Source organism: Takifugu flavidus, chromosome 13 (assembly GCF_003711565.1).
Source record: "Takifugu flavidus isolate HTHZ2018 chromosome 13, ASM371156v2, whole genome shotgun sequence".
Taxonomy (NCBI): Eukaryota; Metazoa; Chordata; class Actinopteri; order Tetraodontiformes; family Tetraodontidae; genus Takifugu; species Takifugu flavidus.
The window spans coordinates 2,991,520-3,009,814 of NC_079532.1; the positions used below are offsets into that span (position 1 = coordinate 2,991,520).

General features: G+C 46.0%; 1 protein-coding gene across 1 annotated transcript in view; it reads right to left on the reverse strand.

Annotated features, from left to right (window-relative positions):
• The window catches only part of abtb2b (ankyrin repeat and BTB (POZ) domain containing 2b), a 30,324-nt gene that overhangs the window by 3,802 nt on the left and 8,227 nt on the right, over positions 1-18,295 (reverse strand). The window contains exons 2-8 of the mRNA XM_057050891.1: positions 7,594-7,743; positions 5,378-5,588; positions 1,065-1,217; positions 608-773; positions 421-510; positions 199-300; positions 31-127 (exon numbers count right to left, since the gene is read on the reverse strand). Coding sequence (XP_056906871.1) covers positions 31-127; positions 199-300; positions 421-510; positions 608-773; positions 1,065-1,217; positions 5,378-5,588; positions 7,594-7,743 — 969 coding nt within the window. The remainder of the gene's footprint in view (positions 1-30; positions 128-198; positions 301-420; positions 511-607; positions 774-1,064; positions 1,218-5,377; positions 5,589-7,593; positions 7,744-18,295) is intronic.

Sequence of the window (18,295 nt, forward strand, 5' to 3'; positions counted from 1 at the left end):
TGCTATTAGGTCAGACGTGTGTGTGCTCACCTGCTGAAGAAGCCAGCTGCAGCGGCGTGTCCGCTGTGCTCTCCTGTCCGTTGCGGACTGCAGCTCCCTCCACGTTAGCTCCTGCGTCCAACAGAAGCTGGAGCCACAAAGCGTCTGTTAGAAGGTGTCGTGTTTGGGATCCTCTACCTCGGTGGTGCGGTAACTAACCTGCACTACGGAGATGTGTCCGTGCAGCACGGCGAAGGTGAGGGCAGCCCAGCATCGACTGTCGGGATGCACGGAGGGGTGTTTTGGGGAGCACGGTGGAACCTGACAGCACGTAAGAAGCTGATGTTACACATACGAGCTCATAAACGCCGATAAGTACCTATATTTATGCAGCACGTGTATAAATATGTCCGTGAGCTGAAATCCTCTAAGCATATTTACCGCCACATCCAGGTTGGCCCCGGCATCAATCAACATCTGGACTAAGGCCTCATCTCCAGCTGCGCAGGCATACATCAGCGGCGTCATCCCCTGAGTGAGCGATGACCAGAAAGGAGCCAATGATTCATTAAGTGAAGCCGAGAAGTCGTGTATCATCCTGAACAAAGCTGTGCCAGATGTTCCGTACCTGGTCGTCCATGCTGTTGACCCCGTCTGGCCCCAACAGATCAATGGCTTGGCCGATGAGATCCGTGCGTCCGCAGTTGAGCATCCGGAAACCCAGATCGAGATGGAACTTGTCCGTGGCGGCTTTGGAGTCAAGTCGCTTAAAGGAGCTGAAGCAACATTCAGGCCTGAAGATGCCAACACGAGACAGTAACGTCAGACGCTGGTGCAGCTGGGGGTAATGCAGACTTTACATTTCCAAACACTAAATCTAACTACATCTTGGTAAGAAAATTTCTGATCCTCCCAAGAAAGAAATAAAAATATCATGCATCATCTGAAGTCATTGATGTGGTTTATTTTTAGAACGCTGATGCGTTGCTTCTTGAGTTCATGCAGCAGCTCGGAGAGTCGCGTGATCAGATCTGGGTTATAAATACAAGCAGTGGGCCTGAGTAAATGTTTGCGCTCTCAATTACTTCAGCTGTCTTGGTTCACAGTCCAGCCCTGGAAGCAGCAGCCTGGCGGTCTGTCTGACATCATCGCTGTCCACCAGCAGACTCTTGCGATGTTCGGCATGAACTATGGCCACCCTCATCCACTCCATCAGGGGAGGCAGCAAGAGGAACGGCCTGGGAAAAAAGACGGATAACATTAAGAAGGTGTGTCACTTCTTGCCAGCCATGTCTGCAGAGCTCCTGAGCACCCAGACATGCTGATCCCACATTTCTTCACTCATGATTCAGCCCTACACATGGGGGGAAACCCCCTCAGATGATTTACTGTATGTTTCTTTAAGTTCTTCCCATCATCCCTGTACAGTGAGTCACTTTTAAACACACATAAACATCTACCGGTATTAGACCCAATCATCTCTCATTTTAAAAATCCTCCCTCACAGAATCAGACCATCAGTATAATCAGTGTTTGTATGCAACGTTTGTTTAGACTAGATACATTCAGATGTGAACGCTGATTTCATCTGTGCTGCAGCATTTGAATAATCAGCCTATTTATAAACCAGCGCGACCAGAATAAAGGCCGAGTTACACCCAACAGAAACATGTCATGAAAATGAAATCAAAACGTAGCTGTGCTGATGTAACTGCGAAGGCGTCTCAAAGCGCTGTTTATCACGGGGGGAGGGGACAACGGTGGGTAATTCCAGATAACCAGCCAGATGTGGCGTCACAGATAGCCATATGTGCAGCGAGCGTGCCTGCGAACCATCACACATTAGCCAGTCTCACTCTTGTTTGGATCTGAGCCCCTACAGCCGCCGTCATAGTGTGTTAATGATTGTTTGAACACCGTCTCCGTGTTATCACAGAGCTTCTGAGCTGTCGTCCTCCTGCTGTGATGTTATTCTTGGCTCACCTTTGTTCCTGGAAGACGCAAACACTTGAATGCATATCAGGAATACAGATGAGCCTCAGGCATGAGCGGAATAAGGAGATGATGCACTCTGCAGGGTCATTTATCCTCATCATTGTGGTTGCTGGATGCAGCTAATTGTGATATCCTAAAAAGCACTCTTTTATTCATTACAGCTGTGTTAATAATGTATATTGTAAAGTAAATCTTCTCCCTTTTATCGGGAAGGTTAATGTCCAACTAGACAGTTGCCTAGCATGTTTGCAACACTACTGGGAAGTAAATGGGGTGGTGCTGTAATGAAGCGGGGGTGTAAAGTGATGAGAAAGAAGTGTTTCTGTGAGGAAGTGGCCTTCAGGATCAGCTTTATACTCCTCTAAATGGGCCTCACTTACGGTAACACAAATTGGTCTGCATTCATTCATGAGTGCACGTGCTCTCCTCAGTCTCCCCAACCTGCTACATTCCCGCCTGCTGGCCTCCAGGCATGAGCGCTGAGCTAATCCAGTGCGGCTTGACTGCAGCCTTGAGCTTTTAACACTTACTGCTTATTGATCCGTCCGAACGACTCGGTCTCTTCTCCATTTTAATCAGCGCTTTATAACCTGCGTTTCACTGTGTCCTTTTAGTGCAAAACACAGCTTGCAGCTGCAGGTTTAAACCGATTATTTTACCAGTTAACAGTCAGCACTGCGCAGATCTTTACATGTGGGGAAAGGTAACGACCATACCAGCCAACCGAGGTCATATGTGTGTGCACACCTTAGCCAGTGGCCTATGACTCGAGACAGATGGAAGTACGTCTGGCCCCGGTCCCACCATTAATCGCTCCTTCTTTCCTCAGACCTTCCTCCCTATCTGAACACATTACCGCCCAGCTGACCTCTGTCTGGGTTACAGGCCGAAGGGTTTGAAATGCAAACTTCAGCCTGGTCGGAGATCAAAGCTGAGCTGCCCGCTAGCTCTGAAACAGGATAGCACTTCTGGCTAGTCTGGTGACCCGGCTACACATAAAGAACAGCAGGATGTAGACACACACACACACACACACACACACACACACACACACACGCACACACGCACACACACACACAGACTGCACACATTCACGTTTTTATTTCACCACGTTGCTGGACGTAAAGTGTCAACTAGCTTCCCAACATGGTCAGGTGTGTGTGAACCGTTGAACATAAAAAGGTGTTTCTCGCCCCTGAAGGCACCATCACGTTGTTCACGGTGCCCTAAAGCAAACGAGTTTACGATGATGAGACACTTCAGTCGGGTCTTAAAGCAGATCCCCATCACGTCTTGCAAAGGCTGAAGGTTAATCACTGATCCAGAGTCAGATTACCCTCATAAAGGCAGAACAAGCAGAAAGATAACCATATCTGGTGTTTCTCGAGCTGGATGTGAGCGCCGAAAGCCAATTCTTATCAGCGAAACACATCTATCCATTAGTTCTCCTTACTGCTCTGAAGTTCGGGTGGTCTGCTCAACAGTTCCACAGCGCCTGTTCCTACACACGAAGTTCCAAATGGAAATTTGACCTTCAACTGCTGCTTTTAGTGGGTAAAAAGTACACCCAGATAAGGCGACTGCCACACTTTCATGTAATCTTACACTCTGGGACTACACGATGATCCACACCTACAGCCTAACCAGCAGGTTTAGAGGATCTTGACAACAGCGTGACTTACACACACGGAGCTGCTGCAGTAAGGCTCTCAGCAGGCTCATCACTGTGTTGGGGGATGTGGGGGTTTCAGGGTTCCCACAGATATTTTTGTTAAGCTCACCAGAAAAACTGAGCGAGGGGGATTATGTTGGCTGTTAAAGGACTGAATTCTACGTTTTAGTGGTACCATGAACACGTGCTGTAATCAGAACCAGGTCTGTAAAGCTCTGCTCCACCACCTTAGTCTGTAAGAGGTTTATGGCAACATTCACATCTGCTTCATGCAGGCAAAACTCAGGGCAGGCCTAGAAATAAGAACAGAATGTGAGAGATAAAAGTGTAGGAGACCCCTGTTTCATCTCACACACGTGAGTGATATACAGCCAGCATTAAAACCACCTGAGAACATGGAGGAATGAGTCGGGGTAGTGAAAAAGAGATTTATGTTTGCTCCCAGTTCTTTTTGAAGCTAATAAGCAGCCCACCTTTTTCTGCTCACGCCGTGTCTGTTCACCGTTAAGACATATAAGAGCCACCTGGTTCCACACGCTCGCACACTCACACGCGCACGTTGGTATAGGCAGGCTGATTTCCAGTGGCAAAACTTTCACACGGGTCGGCTTCAAAGCGGCACACCCTAATGCTAACCTCACGACGGCAGAGGAGACACCGACAGAGGAACTCCTACCCACAAACACGCAGCAGCTTTTGTGTGCTCCAGTGCAACCTTGGGACAAATGCATAACTCTGTTCAGAGAGTGTAATTAACCTTTACACATGCTTGCACGGTTCCCACTGACACTGTAATATATAGTTACTTGTCTCTTCCTTACACGTGGGTTACTGGGAGTTTTCTTTGAGGAACAGAAGACAGATGGGAGGCCAGGCTGCAAGTTAAACATGCACGTAAAACACCAACATTATCTCTCTTTAACTGACAGCAAATGATCCATCACAGTTGTTTAACTACTAAACAATTACAGAGCCGGAAATCCACGAGTGTACGTGTGCAACTCTGGAGGCAACTTTGGGGGAAATGACTTGACTCAGTTTAGTTTTGCCCTAACTTTTCAATGGGATCCCAAAAATATATATGATATTAAAAGAATTAAATATACTACACTTGTCCATCCGGGCTGTTTAAAAGTGTATCTGCTTATCTGCGGACTATAAAGGATCGCAACAGAAGAGGTAGGTTACTGAATAAAAGGCAATCAGTGCCACTTACAACCCTAAAATCACAAGTCTGTGGCTAATTTAAGCTTTAGAACAAGCAACTTCACCCTTTTATCTATCATTTACACACCTGGAGCCTTTAGCTCACCTGTAATTAAAACACAGCCAGACACAAACACAGCCAGAGAGAGAATTCACACTACAGTGAGCAGTGGATAACAGAGCTGGGATGGCCGAGAGGCTGATTTAGCTAGTTAGTGTCTACTTGGTAATAACTGAGGAAGAATATTATTGCATTTTCTTTACTGCAGCCATTTGTCACATTTACGACAAAGCCATGGATCAAATTAAATATTTTAAATCCTAGATTTGATCAGTCAAAACAAATCATTGTATATAATGCATGAAAGGAGGGGCCATGTTAGTGTGGGACAAGTCAAGGGTGGATCCAAAACTAGAATGTGGAAAAACCCATGACCGTCTGAGATTAGATCTGTTATTTAACAGACTGCGATACACTTTGCAGGGATTCTAAAATGTTCTGGTCCAGCCGTGCGTGACTCCCACCTCTCTTTGCTGAGGGCCATGCGAGGGGGATCTAAGTTGGGATTCTCCATGGACTCCATTTGCGGGCAGCGCAGGAAATAGTAAAGGGTGTGGAGGGCGTCCGGTGACCAGGACACGGGCTGCTGGGGACGGACATGGCGGGCTGGGCTCAGTCCAGGCCGCATGGAGCTCAGGCGCTGCATGTGATGCATCGCTCGGGACACCAAGTCACCTGCAATAAAGGAAACATGAAGACCAACGTGATTAGATTTTCTTAGTGCTTTCAGCGCTGGACTTGTAAGGACATCCTGGGCGACTTCTGGATTTCCCCCGAACTGAAACCACTTCCACTTAAACTTCCCCATTACTCATTACTCACCCTGCGCGTCTGCGGCTAATTTGCCATTAGCAGTTTCATTATCAGTAAGCAGAACCAGACGGCCAGTCTAAATACTCATTCATCTTTAAGTAGGAGCTAATAGACCCACAGAGCTTTGATCACAGGCTCTAATATACTGTTTTCGATCAGTTCATTTCAACCACTGGACCCAAACTGGATCTAATAAAGATTATCCAGTTATTCACTCTCTCTGGACAGCAGCATAGATGGTATGTTATATTCTAACCTACACAAAGGTGCAATCGATGCCGTCAAGCATCGGTGAAAGTGAGGGTGTGGAGGAGGGGCCGTCAGAGCCAGGATCAATTTGGGATTGTGTAGCACTTTTTTCACTCTAATTACCCCTGGGTTAATTTCTAACAAGATTAGCAAGAGTGGAGGCTCCGTGAAAGGCCAAGGCCAGGGAGTTAAGCAACAAGTGTGTATGTGCGTGACTGTATTGGGGGCCTTTGAGCTGCTGCTTTGAGGGGGGTTACATTCAAGTGGCCCTCCCAAAACAGACCCCACTTCAGGCTGAAGGGCCTCCTTTGTCTAAACCCCCAGCAGCCCCTCCAGGAGGTCTCCCAGGAGTTACTGCTCTAGATGGAGAGCCTCACTACGGTGTTTCCATCCCACAATGTACCTTCAAGGCCAAGATTTGCAGGGTCATGAGGATATGAAATGCTCCATCCTCATATTATAGCAAAGACTGAGCATTTGCGGGGCCTAGTACAGTTTAATAAACTGTGACATTGCTGCCTTTAAATAGATAAATGAGCAGAATTTAATCAACTACTGACTTTAAAGATTCAAATCAGATCAAATAAGATTAGTGTAAAATTCTCATTAGAGTCAGGCAATGAAATGTGAATTTAATTCCAAGTTTGCTTTTTTAAAAGCATCCAGACCCTGTGTGACCCCAGGCTGTTTCCCACAGCCCCTGGAGACCACCACGTAGAAAATAAAACATAACACATAAATGCTCCAGAACATTCCCAACGAATCAATTTCAACCTACTGGAAATAAGTGTGGAAAACTGAGTTTAAATATACAGTATAGTCACGTGCCCTCGTATGTGTGTATGTGGCCGTGATAAGTTTGTTTTTGACCTCACACGAATGGAGGACAGATGATCTTCTGTTCGAAGGTCAGATTGGCAAGTGTTTTTGGTGTGTGTGTGTGTGTGTGTTTAGGTATAAATGAGGGATGCCAGCCCTGCCCATTGCAGCCCAGCTTGACTCCACCAGAGAGATGTGGCACAAAGAGACCAGTGAGCAAGTGAGAAAAAGACTGTCTGTGCTGGAGAGCACGTTTTAAAAGCCTCGCTAACGATGGCGGCGCATGAACGTGGCCTTGTGCTGCAGGAACAAATGACGAGTGTTAGCACATTTGGAGAAGGAAACGCAGCCCTGCTCTCAGCACCACTAATCTCCATCCCTCCTCCCCGCTGCCTGGCCTGACAACCTCACTCTTCACCTCTGCACCTTCCCCTCATTACCCCGGAACCCACCCCTCGCAGCTCCAAACACGCTTTAACCACCGTGCGCCCCAACCTTAAACTTAATCCTATAACATATGAACTTCCATCGCTCCACTCTACTGCTTTTATCCTACATTTTAATGAGCTGACTCCAGCTCTCCATCATCTGCAAACTCCCCTCTAATACAAACACACAGCACAGAAGGCTGCAGTGTGCGCACGTGCCTGTGTGTCCACGCACAGTGTGTTTACCAACATTCTTTAACGTGTAAAACCTCCAGTATTTCACCAAATCAAACCGATGCGTGGACGTTTTTTTGGTTATATGGTTGTGATTTACCAGAACTTTGCTTTGACACATGTAAAAATGTACCCACTGAGCTCAGAGATGCTGCCGACACAGGTAGCCAGCAGGGACTGTTCCAGCGTCCTCAGCTCCAGCTGGGCGTACGCGTCCTCTCTGCTGTCCACAGAAGTCTGCTGGTTCTCTGTGTAAGGGCTGAAGTGGGCCGGCAGAGACAAAACACCTACGGAGACAGAAACCAGAGAACATGGTGATTAAAGCTGAACGTGTGAAAGGAACTGTCATAACTCCTGCGGCGATCCATCTACTCTGTCCCCCAAACAATAGCTGGGGGAGCCAACACTGCACACATGATCCTGGTATGTAAGTCACACTGTCCAGAGCAGAAAAACATGGAGGGACAAATGAGCCGTCGTCTCCAGTGGACTGCAACATTGAGCTAATATGACACCAAAAATAGATTTAAATAGAATAAAACACAAAGCAAATATTTCAATGAGTTCAGACAGAAAAGATACTGGCCATCCTTCAAAAGTCTAAATAAAAATCTAAATAAATCTGTTGAGAAAGTAGAATTTGTGTGAGTCACAGATGTGCATCAGTTTGTTATCAGTCATGACTGCTGGATGTCAGAGGTGTGTAAATCAGACAAGAATCCTTCTAAGATAATTAAAATATGATCCTACAACAGCTGCCAAGCAGCCAGGCTGCTGTTTTTAACGCAGGAAGGTGTAATATTTTTAAAACGGAAGGTGATTTATTTGAGGAGTCAGAGCTATGTTCTCTGCCAGGAAATGAGCGGTGGATGTCTGCGGAGGAAAAGAGAACTGAAAAGAAGAACGATTGATGAGCATTTGTGACTCATTTACATACGAGGAAAGAGTTTTTCCACATTGTCAATGATCATCAAATTACATTCCTGGCCGCTTTCTTGGACAGATTTTTAAAAAAAACAACATTTAATGCATGTGAGGAGAAAATTCAGTTCAGCGTAGAACAGGAATATAGAAATAAAAAGAGAAACTTCTGAGCAGTTATGGGTCTCTCTCCGATCATGAAAGTTGTGTATGATGTTCCAGTCCAACACAATGGAAATGCTTCCATAATACGGAATAACACACATAACCCCAAATGTGTGTCCAGTTTCTGTTCTCTGTGTGACTGACGACATCATTTTAGGCATAACATATTCTGCATATATTTACTCTTCTCCCTTTTACTTTGTAGGAACAGTTCATAAAAATGTCTCCGTGTCTAAAACTCACTCGTTATCCTCAGTGTTGATGATACCAGTGATTAGATGTTGTGTCTATTTTAATTCCTGGGACGTACTCTCCCTTTAAAGTCGGGCCCAAACTATTCCTGGAGAACATTAGAAGAAAACATCGCACTTCAAACAGGCACTGATCTCCCTTGTTATTACTTTCACACAATAATCTTTGGCCTCATTTCAGCGAGCTTAAAATAGGCGTGTGAACAACAAAAGGTCTCTGTGGAAATGCAAACACGCTTTCATTTGAATCTAACATATTGGAAGTTGTGGCAAATATTCACATTCCGCTGCTCTCAGAAGTTCCCACAGTCCCACCCCATCGCTCGCCTCACTGCCGAACCCCAGCATGCGTCATTGGGTAGGGCCTGGCCCCTCCACCACTAAGCACCAGCATCTCCAGCTCTATAACGCATCACTGTCCCTGGTACCGGGCTGAAGATAAAGATTGCAGAGCTGCAGAGGAGGGTTGAGTCTGGTTCAAAAAAGTGAATTAGCCCAGGAGAACGGGAGGCGAGCCGGCGCAGGGGTATCTGACGCACGTCAGGAGGGTGAGGCGGGGAAGGACGTGTGGTACAAGCCATTAATTTCAAGGACTGACCCTGCAAATGTTATGTGGGAATCTGGACTACAAATCACAGCTGAAACGCGCTGAAAAGCCTCTGGCAGCCTCCAGAACCGCCTGAGCGAGCGTTCAAAACCAGCAGAGCCCCCTCTTTGCGAGAAAAACCATCACTCATATTGATTTTGGACCCAACCGCTGCAGCGGGGTCGTAAAAGTCCAACTGGGTTTTCAGACTGTCAGCTTTGGAGACAGTCGCTGGGGCCGTAAACTGCTTTTACAGGTCATAACACATTAATAACATCCATGTCGAGGCAATTTTCAAAAGTGTTGTCTGAAAATTCTGCAATTTTAAGTTGTGGTCGGGAAGAAAAACGATGTGGAACAATTGAGAGTAATGTGAGCTGCTGGGACAACCTTTCCCATGTTTGCTCTAGTGATATCAGTTATCTCTCAATGTCACAGTTTGCGGTTTTTACTCACAACCTTGGCAACAGCATTAAAATTTTAAATATTTAGGGTTTGAAGGACTTCACTTCCATCCCCTCGTCTACATTATAAATGTAGCCGAAAGAAATCTAGGCTCCATAATTTGAATATATTTCTCCCAACATGTTGACCTTAACATTTTATTCCACTCCTTCACATATTGCTCATGACCTCAGGATTTAACGTGGGATGGATTCCTCTGGCGGCTCTGATAACAGCCCATTCTTGAACCATAATTGGTCTGTGTGCATCCATGTGTTTTGTCTCCCACCGAGCGTGTTGTGAAAGACAGAAGGACACGCTCAGCTCCGGGAATGTTCATGTTCTCAGGAAACTGACAGAAAACCTCAAGACTACAAGCACACACACATGCACACACATGAACACCTGCCTTGTGTCCTTTAACAGCCGTTTCATTCATTAGAGGACGAACGGATCAGGGGCGAGGAAAAGGGGGCTTCAAAGCCGCTTCCTCTGCCCAGGGAAGATGTCTGATTCTGGGCCAAGAGGATCTCCGCTGCTGCCTGTTTGGAGTTTGGAGGGTGGACGGTCACACAGGGCTACACTGTTTAACAGGACTGTTATGGGTTTATGTATTTCCTCCAGAGACAACAAAAGACACACACTTGCAGGACTCCAGTGGCCAGATGTGATCCTTCACTCATGGGCCGGGCCTCTTGTTTTCCACACTCTAAGGGTCATGACACCTGTCTTTTTTTTTTTTTTTACACATCTGACCCCACCCATCTGTTTATACACACACACACACACACACACACACACACACACACACACACACACACACACACACACACACACACACACACAGACACACATTCAGATGACAGACAAACTCACTGTTGTTCAGCTCTGTCTGATTCCCGCAGGAATGAGGAAGGAACCTGATTGTCTTTGTCTGTCTGTAGATCTGCAGCGAGCGTTATAAATATCCATCTGTTTGCTTTCTCTTAATCACGTGTCTTATCTAAACATACTTCAAGTGGCCTAGAAGGCGATTTGGAAACCTAAAGTGGTCTATTAGTATTTGAGCTAAAAACAGCCATTTGATTGTCTAGTCAGCATCTCAGCCCTTCTACATACAAAACACCCGTGTTAGTGGGGACACACAGGGAATCAGTCATTAGCTAAAGCTGCTAACAGTACGAGCACTGTGAGTGGTCTGAGAGGGTCCCCATCCAAAAGGCACCGATTACACCCTCTTTCCCACACACACGTCGATATCACAGATCCTGATAGACAGGCGAAGTGGGGTCTGGTCAAGGTCCTCTGACACCTCTGCCGACCTCTGTCTGTGAAACGTCATTGGTCAGAGGTTACTCTCAGCTGGGGCTAAAAGAGGAAGTAACTTTATCAGCTGTGTGATGGAGGGCTTTCCTAAGTTGCTGAGCTGGAACACACACACACACACACACACACACACACACACACACAAATCACTGGCAGAGGAAAGCTAGAGTAAAACTGAATAGAGGAAAGTTCCTATAGTTGGTGAAATTAGTTCACCCTGTGTAGTACCTGACCTATTTTCTGTGTTTAAACTCTTTCCAGCGTTGAGCATTTGGCTCAGAAAGATGTTGACCCAGAAGTAAAACCAAGCCATGATTTGATCGTGAACAACAAAGGCCATATAGTGCCAAATTTGGTTCATGCCAGGCTTAGAGTAATATTTTTGGATCCTCCCACAGTTAGAAGATGACTTGAATATCCCAGTATGCAAAGCTACAAATAGGTATGGATATATGTTGCACAGTCATGTGATCTGTTGCTTGGCAGGAGTTCTGCAGACAAGATGGTTGTATTGTCACAAACATGGCTGGAAAAATCAATGAAAAACTAGTCCATCCAGATGCTCTTCAGGATCCACAGAAAACTGTTGTGTGGATATCTATAGATGATGCAAATAATGAGTAAAAATCAGGTTTTGTGGGGACCAGCAGGTAGGCAACCTTGCAGCCCTTCACAGGACAAACCCTAATTTTTCGCCCCACTTTCCACCTCCCCTCCTCTTTAATCATGTTTTATATTTTGGCATTCCAGGCCAACTGTGGTGCCTGTGGCTCCCTCCCTCCACATTCCTCGCCTCCATATGTGACGCCGTTTCACATGGCGTGCAGTGCGGCGACATCATAACTTCATTACTGGATGACTTGTTCTTTATGGGCGTCCCTGCTTATTGGGGCTGGAAATAGACGATATTTTATGGGGAGGCTGGTCATGTTTGCTATTTTCAGACAAAAGAGGGAGGATGCACATGTAATAACACATCCACTCAAACATTTAACCTCAAACAATCAAACCCAACAGCTGAAATCTGCAAACATTTACAAACAAGAAAAGAGGTTTTTAATAGATTATACTCTTGGTGGTCATTAAGTCCAGCAATTAAAGGCTTGCCCGGATCAGACTGGCTGTTTTTTATTTGCCCGGACCTCCTTTTCTAGAACAAGTTCCCTCTATTCAGACAACTGCAGGCACCAGGCCAAGCGGCGAGGCACAAAGTGTGTATCCGAGTGTGTGTTTGCGCTAATTGCTCCCATTTTGTCTGTGTGATGGGGTCCTTTTCTGTCAGTTGGGTGCAGCACACAGAGCCAGTCAGTGAGGAGGGTGGACAACGGCCTCATTGAGCTAAAACACACAGACGAGCTGGACGCCTCCGGTCAAGTTCAGCTTTCACTGACTGGTTTAACTATAATGAAATACTTACCTGTATGAAAACATTCAGGAAGTATTATTTTTTACACGATCAGCCTGGTCTGAATTAGACTGTTGATAAATTACTACTCTTAAGTGTAGATATTTAGAGCATCTCACCACCAATAAATACAGACTGGTTTTTTGGGGGCTACCAGTTGCTGTCCTAATCATTGGATTTGGTAGCCCAAAAATTTAACTACAACATGCTTCCATATCACTTTATCACCTGATAAACACCCAGAATGGAACATTTTCAGACTCACCATTCTTTGACTTCTGTTTTTATCTCTTATCTTTGATTAGATTTTTCACAAGCATGTTCTTTAGCAACCAACATTAATAAACACTTTCCCACCCGAGCAGCATCTACGGACCTTCTCAGCAGGTACTACACCTTGTTTTTGGGCTACATACACAGTGCCAGATCCTTCCTAACCTCTTAAGGTTCCGAAATAACTCCTTCCTGCTGGAGATGTAGGAGTTCTGCCCCTTTTAAAAGAAGTGGATCCAAATTCCCCCTTGTAAATCTGAAGCAGCTTTCTGCTGATTAACATTCCCCACATTGGGCTGGGGCAGGGAGAAGAATCATGACGCAGAGCAGAGAGAGTCCAACGGGGAAAAACAGGGGTCTGGTGGTGGATGATGGGTAAAACTTCAGCCACTCTTTCAGTTGCTGTTTTTTCTTCTTTCTCTCACTTCCTGTGAGTAATTTTTACAGCAAAGTGGAAAAAGTAAAGCCTCATATAGGGCCAATGATCATTGCTCACAGTACAGTAAAAGTGTGTGGTAGATTTGGGAGATGGAAGGTGTTGTACCAGCATCCACTGCAGGCTCTGACGGCATTAGTCGTGCAGCCTAAAACTGCTTTGCTGTTAGAGTTTCAATGCACTTCAACAGAAAATGATTCTAAAATATAATTGTACATGAATTTTACATGTTTACTTGCACCACTCTTCCATCTTAGTGGCCTTAGCTCGAACTTGGGAAGGCTCTTTGAAAACAACCGATACAGAAAACAGCTTAGTTCCATTATGTTAAAATTAAGCCTGCATTTAGAATGAAGAGCCACCCGCAGGTTCATTACATCCCATAATGGCCTGTCCCGGATGAAACACAGGCCACGAGTAAGCGTTCTCCCCTGAGCGTCACAACTCAGCAGCTTTTTACGGCAGCCCACAGACCTTTGTCAACCTTTTTAGACAGCGATAATGAGCAAAGCGCCTCCATTCATATCTACCGCTGTCCCCTCTATTGTTGGAAACAACCGTCCCGCTGCGGACGACAGGACAGAGGTGAGAGTTCAATGGTGGGAGGGGACATATCATAACAATGAATGGTTAGAGTGGACATGCAGCTAGTCAGCAAATCAATGCCAGACTTCAGAGGTGAGGTTAAAATAAAACAAATCGAGGAACACCCAACCTCAATCTCCGATAAAAATGCAGTCTGACCCCACAGATAAATCATGGTATGCGCCGATCGTTCCGCTGTCATCAGAAACACAAATCACGAGCATATGTGATGACTGGTGAGTTAAATATTGCCTGCAGGAGCATCTGTGTGTGTCCCAGATCTGCTGGGTGTGGCAGGATGCAGTAAACCACCTTTGACCACACAAGTCACCACATTCAGCCGGCTGTACGACCCATCTGACACCCAGAGGGGGTTTACAGCTCACCCCTGACCCCAAATCACACTCACACACGCTGAACTGAGAGGGCGTGTCCATACCTCAAGTGGTGCTTGCTAAAACGGATCATCCTTTTATGCAGTTATGTCACCTATTAACCCTCAACAATTCACACCCACAAAGACACACACATGCAGGTCACACACTTGCACTCACATTTATATGTGCGATGCTGTGGCCAATGCCATTATAACCGCACATCAAACAAATCCTACTTGTGACAATGTAGTGGTCTGTGCCCGACGGATGGAAGCAAAAAGCTGATTTTATGCACTAATAACTCCAAAAATGCTTCAAACCAAAAAAGAAAAAAAAGAAAATGTATTTTAGAGATGTCTTTCAAATCTAAGCAGGGCTGCAGGTCTGATACAAACGTGCACACCCGGTGTTACGACTGTTTGCCACCGCCGCCTCTCTGCGGGGGGCACCTGTTCACAGATTCCTCAGCACAATCATGGCAGCAACACAAATAAAGTTGTGGGAGGCGAAGGTTTGTGTGCCTGTGTGTGTGCACAAGTAAAGGGAGTGGTGTTTGCTCTCCTGTGTTCCCAGCTGTTGCCTCTGCAGGTGCTCCAACTCAGCCTGACTCACTGTGTATCTGACTGTCTTTATAAGGCCATCTCAGACAGGTTTAATCTGCACAGGCTGTTTTATTGTGTTTGTCACTGTATGCGTATGCAGGAGCGTGTGTTTGCGAGCCTTGTGTGTCTTCAGAGGCTACTGTTCTGCGGTTTTTCAGCAGACCACCCACTGAAGCCGTCTTCTCTCAGCAGCAGCTGGAATAGGAATCACTGGAAATAAAGAGGGAACACCTCAAGAGACTGTTGCATGTCTTCATCTGCATCCATCTTCTCTTAAACTGGAGCAAGTCCATCTGCTTTCTGACTGCTCGGGATGATGGGTAAATCTCAAGAGTGTGTGTGTTTCCTTCTCAGTATCACAGAAGACCCGGTCAGTTGACTTCGGCTGAGGTTCCCACAATGCGTCCCAAACCACAATGACTAAATAATAGCTCAGTGACTTTGATGCTTCCCACAAACTCACACTCTGGCACGCTCACGTACAATTTTTAGCTTGGCCACACTGTATATTAGTGACTCCACCCTTCGCAGATATGAATAAAAACCCTACCTCTGAAGGAAATGATCGATAAATCCGACATGGCAAAGATGTTACAATGGAAACGTAGGAAACGCGAGACTGGAGCAAAGCGGAGCCACTCGGGCTGATAGGTCAGGCCCAAACCACTGCGGGTATTATTGTTAGTAAATCACGACTAGGGAGAGGTGCTAGCCACATCCTGACCACACACCAAAGACACACAAACCCATCTACCCTTCCCAGAGAAACCAACCCTTAAAAAGGAGCATGTGTGAGTGCAATTAAGTTGGGGGGGACTATTCCTGCACACACTTACTCAGCTCCTGTGCAAACCAAAAAAACCTGTGACAAATCTGTTTTCATTCTCAATTTCCCACTGTTGGGTCTGTCTGGCTTGTCGCGATGATGGCCGAGCATGTGTGCAGGCCCCGACCATCTCTATTAACCTCCCCCCCCACTCCCCTGTGGGCGTGATGAAGTCGCTCTGGTCACTTATTTAGCCCTAGCATAAAAAACAGCCCCTGCTTCGTCCACCTGGTAAACCCCATGACAAATGGTAGGACTCACAGAAGCAGAGGCTCATGGGATTTTTCATTCAACTCCTTGCCAAGTGTTGGGATGTGTGTTTATACTAGCCAAGGCCTTTACATAGGCACACGATCGCACTGTTTCCTCCGCCTTGAGACGACTCTCCTTCTCTGGTTTCGGCCCGCAGAGTCTCAGAGGGACGTACGACATTTCAAAGATGCCAGGTGATAATTACATTATATCCTCTGAGGAAAATAACAACACACGAAGAGAACAGCCGAGGGAAGAACTTGTGGAGAATTAATTTTAGGTGGGCAATGGGGATATTTCACCAAATAAAGAAGTGACCTCTCCACTTCTAGCCCCAGAGGCTACACTTAAGATTCTGATTTGGTTTTCAGCAAGCAAAATGAAGTCACGAGGGAAGTGAAGCCATCTGGAGAAATGGAGGTTTTGTTTTTTTTTCACCAGTGTGACGAAAACCAACTTGCAGACATACACTCACTTCCACAGGACAAAGATAGAACCAAACAGTGAGCCAAAGTGTTTGGAGGAAAGTTGCAGGCGGAAAAGCACAAGTCAGGGCACGAATAGCCCCTGACCTGGTTCTGCTAACCAGCTGAATGCTGACCTCACCGCTCTGTGGATACCAACATGAGCTGGTCAGAGGATAATTACAGCCTTCCATGCAGGAGTGCACTGGAGCCAGGAACCATGAGGCAGGTTCACCTCCTGCTCAGAGCTTTTTTCCTCCATCTGTGCTTGTTGTCATCCCACAGCACAGACCATTTGTTATCTCCTCCTCTGGGTTTCCATTCTGCACTGCACCAGGTCTGCAGTGATTTATCCACCACCTTGAAACCTATTTAAGAACACACTTCCTTTTATGCTTAACAACAATCTGACACCTTGTAAAATCTTTTGATTTCAATTTAGGGCGTCCCATGTTCTCAGGCAGCCGTAAAAATGTGACATTATTGGTTTCCTCAGAGCCTTGATGGTAATTCAAAACCAGCGTGTGGAGCGGAGGGAGCAACAAAACACACAAATAGCGGAACGAAAACAGAGGGAAGGATGTGTGCGGGGAGGAGGGAGAGACGGCCCCGCTGTGAGTTTTCCATGGGGTCAGGACATGAAGAGGCGCCTCCGCAAAAGTTTGCCTTTCCCAGCATGGTGTCGCGAATGACGGACATCCATCCAGACATGCGGCGTATCAACAATCTATGCGTTTCCAGAACAGAGCAGACATCTTAATGAGGTCAATATTTATCACGAGCACTGCTGATAGTGGAAATTCCTTTCCATCTTTGTCTGTTTGCCACTTATCAGATTGTCTCTCACTCTCAAATGATGCTTGGTTTTTTTTTCCAGAGTGTGTTTGTATTTGCCTGCAAGTGCTGCTCTCTTTTATCTTTGTCAGTTTAGACAGTGAGATAGAGGCATAATGTTATCAGCCTCTCGGAGAGACGCAACAAGGCATCCTCGGCAGCTCCTTTCAAACGTGGGCCCGGTCTTCCAGTTAACATTGTTCTCCTGACAGCATCAGACTGTCTACGTCCTGTCTGCTGAAGTCATGTCAAAACAAACCCCGTCGGATTGGAAAGCGCAACAAAAAAAATACAACTTTGCGAAAAATCGGTGAAAAGTAAAAGCTGCTAAAGCTCCAGTACCCACTCAGCTAAACCCCTGAAAGCTCCAACAGACACACACACGCACGGAGATTTTTTTTTTTGCCGGACTGTTGATGTGGCCTCAACCTTTCTGGTTCAACCAGTCTGGATTTATATAGTTCCAACACTGTTCAGGCCAGGCTTCTCTGTACTGACTGACAGAGCTGGCTATTGTGGGACCAAAGTCTTTTGTCTTAAAATACAACATGCTTGCAAAATAGAACGGAGGTCAAAACACAAGTGAACTGAAGCTTGGAATGAAATCACGTTTGTTGAACCCACCCATGAGTGCAGTTCTTGATGAGATAATGTCAAAAAGAGGCTTTAATAGTGCATTTAACAAAAGAAAAGGTCATTTCTCCTTTCTTCTGACGGGACAGTGGGTTGATTTATACCCAAATAGCATTCATTTTAGCGTTAGCTCATCTTTAGGCTACCAAGACTATTGACTTGTACTGGTAATAGCAACATCAACCCTTACGGGGCCAGACAGATCCCATCATCAATGATCAGGCTGGTGTAAACCAGGCAAGAGATTTCACTAACACAAAGAACTCTTGCCCTGGTATAATAGCAGATGCAGATGGCACCAAATGTTTCCTTGTCCTTGACCTCTGTTAGCGAGAACGTGCTGCTAGGTCTTAATAACAGCCATTCAAACAGAAGCACAATAGGCCTGGAAAAGAATCCTCACTGTATGGACGGTTAGCTAATGTGAAACACATGGATAATGATGAGAAGGCCTGCTCG